The sequence below is a fragment of the Pan troglodytes genome, chromosome 1 (genome assembly GCF_028858775.2).
Source record: "Pan troglodytes isolate AG18354 chromosome 1, NHGRI_mPanTro3-v2.0_pri, whole genome shotgun sequence".
Taxonomy (NCBI): Eukaryota; Metazoa; Chordata; class Mammalia; order Primates; family Hominidae; genus Pan; species Pan troglodytes.
The window spans coordinates 130,145,460-130,159,561 of NC_072398.2; the positions used below are offsets into that span (position 1 = coordinate 130,145,460).

The following is a 14,102-nucleotide window of genomic DNA, read 5'->3' on the forward strand; positions in this document are numbered from 1 at the left end:
ATCTATTAAAGGAGGAAGGGTAGAAAAGGAGGAGGAGGGGAAAGATAACTTCTTATTGGGTTTTGAGTCATGAAACAAAGCAAAGGTCCACAAGTGTAAACAACTTACATTGACTGATTACCGGTCTAGTGTTTTTTCCATTCTAACCAAAAAGGAAGCTACTGAATCCTACAATGTGACTTAGAAATCATCTAACTAAAAGCATTCATGTTACTGATAGCAAAAAATGGTCCAAACCCACATAGTTATTGGCAGCAGAGGCAGAATGAGAAGTGGGTGTCCTGACAACAGGTGTTCTCTCCAGGCAAAACATATATATATATATATATTTTTTTTTTTTAAGTATATTTTAATTATTTTAAAATAACTTTAGCACTTACTACATTTCAGGCACTAAGTGCTTTCGATACATTAAAACATATTTCACACATATTTATTAGTGAATCTATTAAGGCCCCTTTAAAGGAAGTATCTTATTCACAAATGGATTTACTCAACTACAAGTATAGATTCCACATTTAAATATTGCTGTGGTGGGAGAAAGAAATATTTTTGTCTTCAAAAATAAATAAATTGACTTTGAAGAGGTTTTAATTAATACTGACTTTAAAAGCACTTTCGTCCAATACAAAAAGTGATATTGATTTCATTCATATTGAAGAATAAACAAAATAACTGAAAAATTAAATAACTGAAAATTTAAAATAACTGAAAAAAATCACATATGAGGCAATTGACACTATTAACCACCACAGAGCTGCAAATTAAAACCACAACGATATCTCACTACACACCCACCAAAATTAAAAGGTATCACAATACCAAGTGTTGGCAAGGATACAGAGCAACTGTAACTTGCATCTATTGCTGGTGGGAATGTAAATTGTACAAACACTGTGGAAAACTGTTTAGCACAATCTGTTAAAGTGAAAACATATATCCTATAACCCAGCAATTCCATTTCCTAGGTAACATAACCCAACAGAAATGAATACTTAAATGTCTAACAAAAGACAGATACAATAATGTTCATAGCAGATTTATTCATATTGGCCCCAAACTGAAACATCCATCAAAAATAAAGAAGATAAATAGTAGTACATTCATATAACAGAATTCTATTCAGCAAAGAATGAACTACTACTACACAGAACATGGATGAGTAAAGCAGAGCCAAGGAAGCCAGACGCGAAAGGGTACATTTTACATGATTCCATGTATAAGAATAGCCAAAACTAACTTACAGTCAAATAGTGGTTCAGTTACCTTGGAGAGGTGGAGCGGGGGGGCACTTACTGGGAGAGGATAAAAGGGAACCCTCTGGGATGCCAGAAATGTTCCACATCTTTATCAGAATGATGAGTACATGGTTATACACATACGTAAAAATTGTATACTTAAAATGTGGTGGACTTTGCTTTATGTAAGCTATATCCCATTTCTGTGAGATTCATCCAGGTTGTTTCATGTAGCAGTAATTCATTCTTTTTGATTGCTGTATAGCATTGTATTATATGAATGTATCACACAACACAATGATTCTTTTTATTGTTGTTGGGCATCTAAAAAGCTTTTTTAAAAAAAGAATTCAGTTCCCAAATGAACATTTTCTCTGCTCACTAGCAGATTTTGTTTACTAAACTACTAAGAAGCAAAGTCCATTCGCTTTTTTTTTTTTTGAGACAGGGTTTCACTCTGTCACCCAGGTTAGAGTGCGGTGATGTGATCATAGCTCATTGCAGCCTCAAATTCCTGGGCTCAAGCAATCCTCCTGCCTCAGCCTCTTGAGCAGCTGGGACTACAGGTGCATGCCACCATGCCCAGCTAACTTTTTTATTTTTATTTTTAGTAGAGACGAAATCTTGGTATGTTGGCCAGGCTGGTCTCAAACTCCTGGGCTCAAGTGATTCTCCCTCCTCAGCCTCTGAAAGTGCTAGGATTATACAGCTGTAAACCACCACATTTTGCTCCATTTCCTTTAAGTTCTACTTTAAGTTTTAACAAATTGCCAGACAACATTTCTTTGGTGCCAACCAAGTCTATAGTGTTGAACTCAATGACAGAATAATTGAAATGAAGAGCTTCTCTCAGAAATACCTCAGAGAATAATATTAAAATAATAATGCTTGTTTAAGATGACTTTTGTCAATCAGTAAACTATTTAGTGGATTGGTCTATAATTACTGAATTACGTAAATGATTCACATAACTTTTGTGAATGGGGAAAAGAATAAGAACCAATCTAGGTGGACTTGACTTTCATATTATAATCTGACAGACACTGTAGATAATTCTAAAATTAATTTCAAACGCTATATCAATATTTGTCAATGTTTTCTGAGTCTTCACTAGTTGTCTGAAAGTATGCTAAGCCCTTTATATGTATTTTTTCATTTATCCTCACAATAATCCCATGAAAGATGTTACTATTATCTCTATTTTATAGAATAAGTAACGGAGGTTTAAAAAGGGAATGCAAGGAATACACTACTGAGTGAAAGGCCTAGACTAAACACGGTCTGAATGACATCAAAATGTGAGTTCTCAATCATTATAAAAAATCCCCTCTGCTCAGTTCTTCTCTTCAAGAAATTTATTTATAACTTATTATCATGTGTAGATGTACTCATTCATTCAATATATATTTACTGAGCATCAAACACTGTTCTAGCTGTTTGTTTCACATTAGAGCATAACACGGACAAAAAAATCCTGGCTTTGTGGTGCTTATACTCTAATAGGATGTGGACAAAAAACATCATAATAAATAAGTAAACTATACAGTTGTGTTAGAAAGTGAGCAATGCTACAGGGGCAAATAAGCGGATAAAGTGATTAGAAATGTTGGTTGTAGTTTACATAAGATAGCCCTCACTGAGGAAGTGAATTCTGAACAATGACTTCAAGGAAGTGGAGCCAGAGCCACACAGCAATCTGTAGGGGCCAGGGGTACGGAGACGAGGAGGTGAGGCTGGAGAACTAGGGGAGTGGTGTAGACAGTGAGGGTATGTGTGTGTGGCTAATATACAGCCTGGTAGTTCGCTTTTATGAATTTTGGCTTTTGAATGAAAGGGAAACCACTCCCCTTCTCCCACCAAATCTTGGCTAGTTTAGCTATGTTTCCCTAAAAAAACTTAAAGGGACACTGTAAGTTTTTGTTTTTGTTTTTGTTTTTTATTTGAGATGGAGTCTCGCTTTGTTGCCCAGGCTGGAGTGCAGTGGCGCAATCTTGGCTCACTGCAAGCTCCGCCTCCCAGGTTCAGGCCATTCTCCTGCCTCAGCCTCCCAAGTAGCTGGGACTACAGGTGCCCGCCACCACGCCCGGCTAATTTTTTGTATTTTTAGTAGAGACGGGGTTTCACCGTGTTAGCCAGGATGGTCTGGATCTCCTGACCTTGTGATCCACCTGCCTCAGCCTCCCAAAGTGCTGGGATTACAGGCGTGAGCCACCGTGCCTGGCCTGTAGTTTTTTTAAGTGCAAAAAGAGTGAACTATGTATCCCTGATTCTACCTTTTTAGCAATAGACTTTGGAGGAAGGACCTGCCATATACAAAAATGGGTTAGAAACAAACAGAAAGTTTACACATACATGCACATACACACAGGCACTTAAGGGAACATTCTGGGAGCTCCTTTACACAAAAACGCAGGGCTCTAGGTGACTTCCTTATGACAGTCCCTATGGTTACTGATTCAATCTATTAAGCTAGGATGAATGACAATAAAAATTTTCACATTTTACACAAAAAATAGCTCTAGATTTGTTTTTTATGCATTTTTACATCATATGATTAACATATAATGTATGGATGAGTACTTAAAATCACTGGGTTTATAAAAAGTGACTTTTTCTCTAAGTAAACAAGTGTACAATAAAGTAACTTCAAATCTTTTAACCTTAGTAAATACAGGTCCTTATCCTAAAGCAATGTTATCTTTAATTATCACTTATTTGTGAATTGTTAGAAAATAATGACTCCAATCAATTAAGAGTCTGAGCTCTACAAATATTAACCAAGATTTCCTCTAACAAAGGCAATTTCTGGGAACATGTAGGTTAAAAGGCCAGCTTCAGAGTAAAATAATATTCTTCATTCACAGTAAGGTCAGATGGAGTTTAGTCAGTCACCCTGATGTCTTCTTTTCAATAGACAAACTGCTTAAACAGGACAATTGAAGGATGACTTCTCTTAAATGTAAGGTAATTATAATTTGTCCATAAGGTAATGCAGTGACTCAACTATGTTATTACTTCAGAATAAAAGTAGCATATGATATGTCTATGACAATGAAATGGAAAAGCCATCAGTATTAATTTCTTATGACTATCTGCATCTCTCTCACATTTTATGACTACTGACCATAGGTCTCAAATATAAGGAAGAATTTGCCAGTAAAAATGAGTTACTGGCAAAGGTTATAAAAACATCTTAAAGATCCTTCATAAAAGCATAAATGTTCACCCTCAGGGATGACTTGGCATCATCTGACCTGAAAGCAAGAATACAAAGTAGGAAACTCTTCAGGTCTAATCCATCCATGTTATTCTTGAAGCCAAAAAAGGCTAAAAATCTTTCTTTTTTTCTTTTGTCCTATAATCACCTTTCTCTTTAACCATCACTCTCTCTTCTGCTAGACATGAGACTACAAATTTGCTGACATAAAAGAATTTGTCCTCTAACTGCTTTCATTATCATTATAAAACTACAATATTTGTTAAAAACTAATTTGAAATCGTTTTACAGCAAAATTTTCAAAATCCAGCCTAAATTAGGTGAAGCAATGATATCATTTAATCAGCTATATGCCTAGGTATGTTTTGTTAATCTATTACCTAGGTGAGGAGTTTATGTTTCAAGCAAAATGTAATATGTGTATTGATGGCCGCAACTTCCCTGGAAATGCATCAACAAATAAGATGGGTTGACATCTGGGTAAAAGGATAAATAAGTGATAAAGCAAAAACAGCAAAATGTTAAAACTTTAGAACCTTGGAGGTGGCTATATGGGTGTTGACTGTGACACTGTTTCAACTTTTCTATATGTTTGAAATTTTTCACAATAAATTGTTGGGGAAAATGTAATCACATTTGAAACCTGTTTTAAACGGCAAGGGAAAAATGTCCAAATCCCACAGAATTCTGCAAAATCCAATAGGCAAGATTTTTGCAGCTTATGTTTGTTGAGCTGAGGAGGAAAAACAAAAAAGATTACCATAATCCCTTTATCTGTCTACCTCCAGAAAAGTACAAAAAATTTACACTCTTATTGAGAAATAATGGCAGGTGAAAAGTTTGTTTGTTAAGAATTCTACGTGGTGAAACTAAGTTCCTCTGGCTACATTTTGAAGCTTAAAAACAAATTATTACTGTTATTTCAGGCAATGTTACACTTCCTTGATTACCCAGAATAACTTTATTTTCAATATAGATATATTTCTTGAAAGGAGATAAACCACACCTTCTTCAGATTACTTAATCATCCTTTTTGGCAGTGTCCTTGCACTGTGAATCTACCTGAAATTATTATTTTTTTAAATCTGAAAACAAAAAACATAAATGATCAACACATTGGAAAATGTGTTTACCTACTCAATAGCATGCATATGAACTATATGTTTTGTGTGTTGCAAGCCTTTCAATACAAATGACCTTCTAAAGTGGCATGAGACAGGCATATTTATATTTGATATTCCATTAATGATTTTTTGGTAGTTATTTAAAATATACCACCTTCTGTATTAATAAAGATGGAAAAATACGTAGCTCAGCTACTAGTGGATAATAATGATTTATTCAACAAACATTTATTTAATACCTACTATGTGCAAGGGATAGTGCTAAACCTTAAAGATGAGAATACAAATAAGATGCAGTCCCTGAATTAACTAAATCAATAGTTTGGTAAAGAAGAAATACAAATGAACAAATATAAAATCTCATAAATTGGTTAGTAAGTATATGTAGAGTAATACTGTAATGAAGAGGAGAAACCTAAATTAGCTTAGGGGGGTGAGGGTCTCTGGGAAGGCTTTCTGAACTTGGTCTTAAAGAATGGGTATTAGTGATCTAGGCAGGACAGAATGGGAGACAATATTCTATGATGAGGCAGCAGCGTAGAGGAACAAAGCAGCATGTTGTGGGCAGAGAACTACAAGCAATTCAGTATTGCTGGAGAGAAAGCTCATGGTATGGAGTGGAGAGAGATGATGCTAAAAAGGTAGGCAGTGGCCACAGCACGAATGATCTTGTGGGGTATGTTAACAAACCTGGACTTTCTCTTGGCCTCAGAAGGATCTAGAAGGGGTGTAATATTTTCAGATTGTTAACTATAACTCTCTGACCCCCTTGAGTGAAGGAGACATGATTATCAGCTACAAGAGTGACAAAATGAGGACCTGAGAATCAAGATGGTGACAGACGGTATGGTTTCTATTGAGATACACAGGCAGACATGACAGACGATGTGGGGGTGACTCCCAAGTGTCTGGCTGGGGTTAATCTGTTGATGACAATACTCTCCTCACCCACCCCCCGCCCCCACCCATCCAAGTAGATAATATGGAAAGAAAAGCAAAATTGAAAGGGAAGGTGATGGATTCAACCTTGGATGTGTTGAATATGCTTCCAGGTTATCTAGGTGAAGATTTCCAGCAGAACGTTAACATGAAGCCAAGAGGGAGGAAGTCTGGATAGGAGGCTGAAATTTGAATCTACAAAATATTAGCGATACTAGGAATTCTGAGTGAACAGCCAGTTTTTGTGAGGTTTTGTTTGTTTTACTTAAGCCATTCTAATAGGTGGGTTGTGGTAGCTCATTGTGATTTAAATGTTTATTTTCCTAATGTCTAATGATGTTTAGGATTTTTTTTGTTTGTTTAAGATCTTTTAAAATAATTATTTGTTATTTGTGTATCTTCTTTGGTGTCTATTCAAATCTTTTGCCCATTTTTAAACAACGAGCTGTTTTATTATTGCTTTTGAGTGCTCCTTATATATTCTCCATACAAGTCCTTCATCAGATACATGCTTTGTAAATATTTTCAGTATGTGGCTTCAAGTCTTTTGAAGAGCATAAATTTTTACTTTGTTGAAGTCCAATTTATCAATTTTTTTCATCACGCTTTTGGTTTAAGAAATATTTGCCTAAATAAGGTCACAAATATTTCCTCCTATGTTTTCTTCTGGTATAGGTTTAGGTTTTCCATTTACATCTACGATCCATTTTGAGTTTTTTGGGGTGTGTATGTGGTGTGAGGAATAGATCAACGTAATGAGAGGGGATAAAACCAGCCACGAAGAGTTTATAGATAGGAAGTGCAAAAAGGTGGATGGAACCTGGGAATGAAAAAAAGCTAAGGTTCAAGGAAGCGGAGTTGGGCATTGTCGGGGAGGCAACAGGAAAATTCTGAGTAACCAACACTGCCTGCTAAGAAAAGCAATGACAGCTGTCTTTTTTAACCTGGATGAGGTCACCTTGGGAAGAGCATTTTCAGTCAAAACAAATCTTCCCTATTCCTAATTACATGTAACCAACAGCTTTATAAGAATTCCCCCGGCAGAAACACTTGAGAGGTCTGAAATCCCTGAGCACTATTAAAGGTCACTTCTTTAGATACAGGAAGGTCTGGGATTCCTGACACTGAGGGTGACTGAAGCATCCTTGGGGCACTCCAGGCATAAGGTCTTGGGGACAAACCCAAGGAGTCATTGCCTTGTTGGGAAATCAGAAGCACACTCACTGCTGGGTTTGCCAATCTCACGCTTCACCAAGAAGACACCTAGTTGAACTACAGGAGGATGAGAAGACTGGAATTAAAATCTGTGCACTCGGCCAAATCCGGGGACAAATCAGGAAAATCCTTCCCAGCCCTCCCTGTTTCTGGAGAGGAGGAGTAGGGCGCAGGGCCCCTCCCGACGACTCTCTTCCACATGGCTCCTCTCGAGCGAAGAGCTACTGCACTTACCCAGGCTTAGGAAGCGGGTGTTTAAGCCATGGGTTAGAGGGCTCGTGAGCACGCCCGATCCTTTCCCTGAGGCTATGAAACGGTGGCTCCACGGACTCCTCTCGGCCGACTGACCTTTCGCCGCCCTGCCCCAGCAGCCGGCGGGTTTCCACCAGTGGAGCCGGGGTCTGGTCTCCGCAGCCCAGTAGCCCGCTAGCCCGGCCCCCTCCCGCTAGTCGTAAAGTGCAGTAAAGGCACCAGCATTTTGCGGCACCGTAGGTGAGGCCGGCGGCGTGGGCCTTTTCTCTGCACGGAGCCGGCGGTTTTGCAGTTGCTTCTGCGGAAAGGTGGTAGTTAAGAATTTGTAAAGGCCAGGGAACTAGCTACGATTCTCTCAGCGGGTAATTGGCTGCTCCTAGGTTTGTGTAACAAGCGGCAAAACTGGTAGGGTTGTTTAAAACCTCTTATCCCAGTCCTTAAGCGTGACATAAGGTTCCCAAACGCCTCCTTGTGAGTTGCCTCTTCTCTTGTGCTACTTTGGTTGTCATCGTGTTCATCACTAGATTTTAGATGTCCTCGGTGTAACTGACGGTTTTTCTGTCCACTTCGTCTTGCAGTCTCTCTTCTCCTGAAGTTTGAAATGCTTTATCTCATCGGCTTGGGCCTGGGAGATGCCAAGGACATCACAGTCAAGGGCCTGGAAGTTGTTAGACGCTGCAGTCGAGTGTATCTGGAAGCCTACACCTCAGTCCTGACTGTAGGGAAGGAAGCCTTGGTAGGTGCTGAGCGTTCCCCAGCCTCCTGGGAAGAAAGCTATCTAACATCTAATTTTCATACACTAAGCTGAACAGAATTTTCAGGTCTGCTTGTTTAAACCCTTTGAAACGCATTAATGAACCCTTGTTCATTAATGATCTGAGGAGCAGAAGAATGGAAATTATACACCAACCAAGTGACTTGGAAAATGAAAGGGTGCTTTGTCCTATTTTACAAGTCTAATTTTGTGGCTTTCTCCAGTAAATAGGAAAGCTATTTTATACTCTTGGGGGATAGTTATCAAAACCCCTTATTTCATGAGGTAGTCAAGAAATCCTTTCTGAGTTGAGTGCTAATGAGGTGCTGACACAGCCTTAATGAGTTGGTTATATATATTCAAAAACCAAGCTGAAAGCTTCCCCCTTTGAAGTATGTCCATAGGGAATGGCGATTGCCTTTTTGTATCCTGTCCAGAGAGATCTTATCTTAAATAGACTATCTCCCAATAAGGCTTATACTGATACACTTGTATATATTGAGTGAGCTTGGACTTAATATATACAAATGTATGAGTATACACTTATATGAGTATACACTAAGTAACCAAAGTATTTGTTAGTATATTATACATTTAGTTGGCCCTCATAAGGGCCCAGTAAATTTGGGGGAAGGGTCAACTTCAGGTTCATTGTCAAACTCTAAGTAGAATGTAAATCAAAAGATTAATACATATGTTACGGGAGGAAGGAGCAGATTTATTGTCATGTCTTCCAAACAAAAAATAGACTTAAAATTTTTAGGCCTCAGATTACTTTAAAATCTTATAGAAGGAATGAAGAACTGCTACTTGAATTGGCCATGCATTTAAATAAAAGTTGTGTGCAAAGACCAACTTTGATATATACATATATGTGGAGAGAGAGAGAAAATAAGTCTTGCTCTGTTGCCCAGGCTGGGGTGCAATGGTATGATCATGGCTCACTGCAGCCTCAACCTCCTGGGCTCAAGTATCCTCCCACCTCAACCTCTCGAGTAGCTGAGACTACAGGTGGGTGCCATCATGCCCAGCTAATTTTTTGTATTTTTTGTAGAGAGAGGGTTTTGCCACATTGCCCAGGCTGATCACAGGTTCCTGGACTCTAGCGATCTGCCCGCCTCAGCCTCCTAAAGTGCTGGGATTGTATAGGCACGAGCAACCACACCCAGCCTAAGGCCAGCTTTGATTTAAAAAACATTTTTTTTTCTCATTTTTTCACTCTTAGGATAGAACCAAAATATCTAAGCTCGAAATGATGGAAATGTGCATCTCTAATCAGTGATTAAGGAAAAGTAAAAGGAACTTAACACCTTCAAGAAAAGACAGACAAATATCAAAACAGCAGTTTGATAGAATGAGATATCAGGGGATGGCATAGAGGAAAGTTTGGATATAGTTTTATCTTTGCTTTGTTACATGTTAATGTGACCTTGGAGAAGTCCTTTAACTTTAGTGTCTTTTTTAAATGGGGTAAAAAACACCTACTTTAGGTGTTCAGCATAGTTCTTAGCATAGGTTCTTAACTATGGTATGTGGCACAAAACTGTGCAGAAATAGAAATTGTCAATGTTCACATTTCCAAACTTCTCTGAACCTCAGTTTCTTCATTTGTCAAGTGGCAATTACCAGTTGGAGGGTTATGTAGTGTTTTATTGAGATGATGTATATGAAAGTGCTTTGTAAATTTTCAGTGCTAGCTAAATGTTAATTTTGGCTGCTGTTATTTTGTAAAGTATTTTTTTCCAAAGACAAAACTTCTGGAGTTACTACTTACAGCGTCAAGACCTGAAGCTGGACCCAGCCTTACCTACAGTAAATTATGTGTACTTTGTTAAGGTGCTGGAATATCTGTTTTTCACAGTAATAAGTACTGCCATTTATAGAACAGTTACAGAACAGTTACTGTGCACTGTTTTAAATGCTTTACATGTAGATTAGGATTATTATTCTAATTACTGTTCATTTTGCAGGGATAGAGAAGTTAACAAACTTGCCTAAGTTCATGCAGATAGTGAATGATAGAGCCAGGAGATGAACCAAAGCAGTCCTGAGTTGAAGTCTGCCACTCTTTTTATTATTATTATTATTTATTATTTTTTTTTATTTTGAGACGGAGTCTCGCTGTGTTGCCCAGGCTGGAATGCAGTGGTGCGATCTCGGCCCCCTGCAACCTCTGCCTCTCGGGTTCAAGCAATTCTTCTGTCACAGCCTTCTGAGTAGCTGGGATTACAGGCGTGTGCCATTGCGCCCGGCTAATTTTTGTATTTTTAGTAGAGATGAGATTTCACCATGTTGGCCAGGCTGGTCTCGAACTCCTGACCTCAGGTGATCCACCTGCCTCGGCCTCCAAAGTGCTATGATTACAGGTGAGAGCCACTGCCCCCGGCCGAGGTCTACCACACTTGACTTCTACACTGTACTGTGTCTCTGTATTCTTAAGGATAGATAATAGCTACACAAAGTGTAACTTCACAGAACACCTACAGAGAAGGTAGGATTCAAGCAAAATGGTCAATGCTGGATCCTGCCCTGCTTAATAATTTGTTCATGTACTCATTTGTTTGACAGATATTATTGAGTACCAGATACCATTGCACTACAGCAATCCTTATAAATTTTAATAACTCACTCAAAGTTCTCAGTATGTAAGAAACCATATTATTTATCTATGCATCCAGTTTTACTCCATTTGAAGTACTTATTACTTCTCAGGAAATCAGTTTTAAGATTCATGATCCTTCATTCTGTACTGGCTGACGAGATGAAAAAAAAGAAAAGGATTCATGATCTTGCATAATAGCCACTTGCATAGTAACCATGATCTTGCATAGTAACCACTATCAGATGACTACTAGCTTACTAGCTCACTCTCTACTGGATTTGTTCTCTAGAGTTGAGCTGCAGGGAATTAAATCACAAAGCAGTTTGTTTGCAAACTTCCTACATATTTAGAATTCAGTTACTGCTCCTGCAACTCTGCCTTTTTAGCAGAAACTAAGGAATATAGTTTTAAATTCGTATCTTCTGCATTTATGTAGGAATGTTCACTGGTTCTGTAAACAGCTAATTTTCTATTGTTTCTCATTGGTGCTGCCTTTTTTTTCTAGCTGAGTTGCCATATGTTTAACCATTGAAAATTTAATAAAAGCTAAACCACCATGTTTGTTTAAACTTATTGTTTAATATATTTATTCTGTATTACATCATGTTTCTGAAGTAGGGCTCATGTGTACATATTCCGTATTCATCCTACAGTGTTCTATTTGGCCTTTAGAACCAAATTTAGAAATAAATTTAAAATGCAAAAAGCCTCAGATGTTAAGAGTTCCGCCTCCTTTGGGATATTAAGACAGCCCCAAATACAGAGTTTAATTGCAACATGATATAAAGTACTGGCTTACTGATGAGTTGTATTGAATGATCTGCATTTGGGTGGTTGCCAACATATGCACCAGTCCCAAACAAAGAGTGTGTGTGTGTGTGTGTGTGTGTTAGAATGGTCACCTGCTGTCTCTTTATCTTGATATTGGACTTATATCTGTAGGAAGAGTTTTATGGAAGAAAATTGGTTGTTGCTGATAGAGAAGAAGTGGAACAAGAAGCAGATAATATTTTAAAGGATGCTGATATCAGTGATGTTGCATTCCTTGTGGTTGGTGATCCATTTGGGTAAGTCAAGGCAGATATTTTGAGTTTTTAACTCATTTACTTTTTTTTAATCAGTAAGAATTATTCTATTGCATTTAACACTTTTACCTGCCAGGTCCTGATAAGGAACTCTGGTTACTTAAGCGCTATCTAAAATGTCATAGTTTAAACTTTCATGATCTTTGAGATTAGTGAAGAAAAGCTAGTTGGTAAATATATCATCATATGTATCACTACATTATCAAGTGTCAACTCTAAAGTTTGTATCATTGCTTCTGCTGTTTTAGAAGGTCATGTAGGGCAACAAATGCCTTAACTGCTATATCATTATTAAATAGTTCATTACATTATCAAAAGTCATGCCTGCCATTTTCTGCTGATAATTTCAGGCATCTTCGACTTCTTTTGTCCTAGGTTTTTTTTTCCTTTTGTAATCATCTACTATTTGGCAATACTGCCGTCACTTTGCTTGCCTTGAATTTATCATTTATCAAGTCTCTGATTTCAGTTTCTTATATCCATTGGGAACCCTGTTCTTTGTCATTACCACGAAGATGGGCATCTACTGCCTAGTCAAGCATCATCAATCTCTAATGTCAAGCCAAACAGAAGAGTTCTTTGTCTACAGCTGGTTACCTAAGATTTATATCACAGATTTAAGGAACATAAGGACCATGTAAGACCTTGGAGGGGACTAGGAATTTAATTTAAATACAGTGATAAACTTTTGCAGGATTCAAAGCAGGAAAAAGTCAAAATCTGATTAGCATTAAAAGGTCACTTGAAGTGCTTAGGTAAATGGATTTTAGGGAGGCAAGAACGTTTTTGGTGGAAAAGAGAAAAAGATGGGAACATATTTAGAAGAATGCCAAGATGAATGTGGTGGATAAGGAAAAGGAAAGGAGTAAATCTGATTCCCAGGATTCTAGCTTTATAAATGAGTGGTTGGTAGTGTCACTTGAAAACTGGTAGAGAACAGGATTTGGAGAAACAAGAATTGGTTCTGGAAATATGTTTACTTTGAGATGTCAAGTAGGCAGTTAGCTGCTGCTAGAGCTTGGGATGGGAGGTCATCCTAGATAAATGGCTTTTGAAGTCATCAGTAGGTTTATGGTGTTTAAAGCTGGAGGAATGGATAGAATCAGCTTAGGAGAGAAGAGTGGGAAAAGAGGACCTAGGATGGCCCTAGGAAACCTTGGAATTTCATCGTGTACCTGGAGCCAGAGGAGGAGGGAGAAAAAGCAAGAGAGTATGTTGTCACAGAAGCCAGGAAAAGAGACTATTCAAAAAGGAAAGACTGAATAGCTTCAATATAATACTGAAAGTTTGACTGTAAGATGAGGACAGAAATATGTGTATGAATTTAAAGACATGATGTTTGGAGTTGATTAGTGGTGGTTTTATGGAGGAGCTGGAACTTGAGCTGGGTCTGGATAGGGTTCAACAGATGGAGATTATAGGGTGGGCCAGGAGAAAGGTAGAAGGAAGAATGCACATATAAATGAAAAAACTGAGGCACAGAGAAAGTACCTTGATGTAATTAATTGCTCCCATGCTCAAAAACCTTCAGTGACTTCTCATGGCCTTAAATCTTGAAGTCTTTCTTTTTTCTCTAGCTACTCTTTAACCGCTATGCTAGAACCAAATGGTACAACTTTCCATTTCATAAGTGTTGTGTAATATTCTTCCCCCATTTCTTTGCTCAAGCTTTTTCC

At 37.9% G+C, this 14,102-nt stretch overlaps 1 protein-coding gene and 1 long non-coding RNA gene across 18 annotated transcripts in view; one reads left to right on the plus strand and one right to left on the minus strand.

The window, feature by feature from the left end:
- The window catches only part of LOC736093 (uncharacterized), a 61,491-nt gene extending 53,311 nt beyond the window's left edge, over positions 1–8,180 (minus strand). For 3 of the 4 annotated variants that reach the window (XR_010153057.1, XR_673644.5, XR_008539752.2), the window contains exon 1: positions 7,968–8,177. This is a non-coding gene — a long non-coding RNA (uncharacterized LOC736093). Of the gene's footprint in view, positions 1–7,967 lie in introns of all 4 variants that reach the window. The other variant, XR_010153056.1, reaches the window with a different exon arrangement.
- A 17-nt stretch (positions 8,181–8,197) lies between these two features.
- DPH5 (diphthamide biosynthesis 5) overlaps positions 8,198–14,102 on the plus strand; it is a 35,785-nt gene continuing 29,880 nt past the window's right edge. For 3 of the 14 annotated variants that reach the window (XM_009426409.5, XM_009426443.5, XM_009426482.5), the window contains exons 1-3: positions 8,228–8,456; positions 8,564–8,721; positions 12,284–12,408. In XM_009426409.5, the coding sequence (XP_009424684.1) occupies positions 8,587–8,721; positions 12,284–12,408 (260 nt within the window). In that variant the 5' untranslated portion in view covers positions 8,228–8,456; positions 8,564–8,586. Of the gene's footprint in view, positions 8,457–8,563; positions 8,722–12,283; positions 12,409–14,102 lie in introns of all 14 variants that reach the window. The other 11 variants (XM_009426449.4, XM_063799045.1, XM_009426433.5 and 8 more) reach the window with 10 other exon arrangements.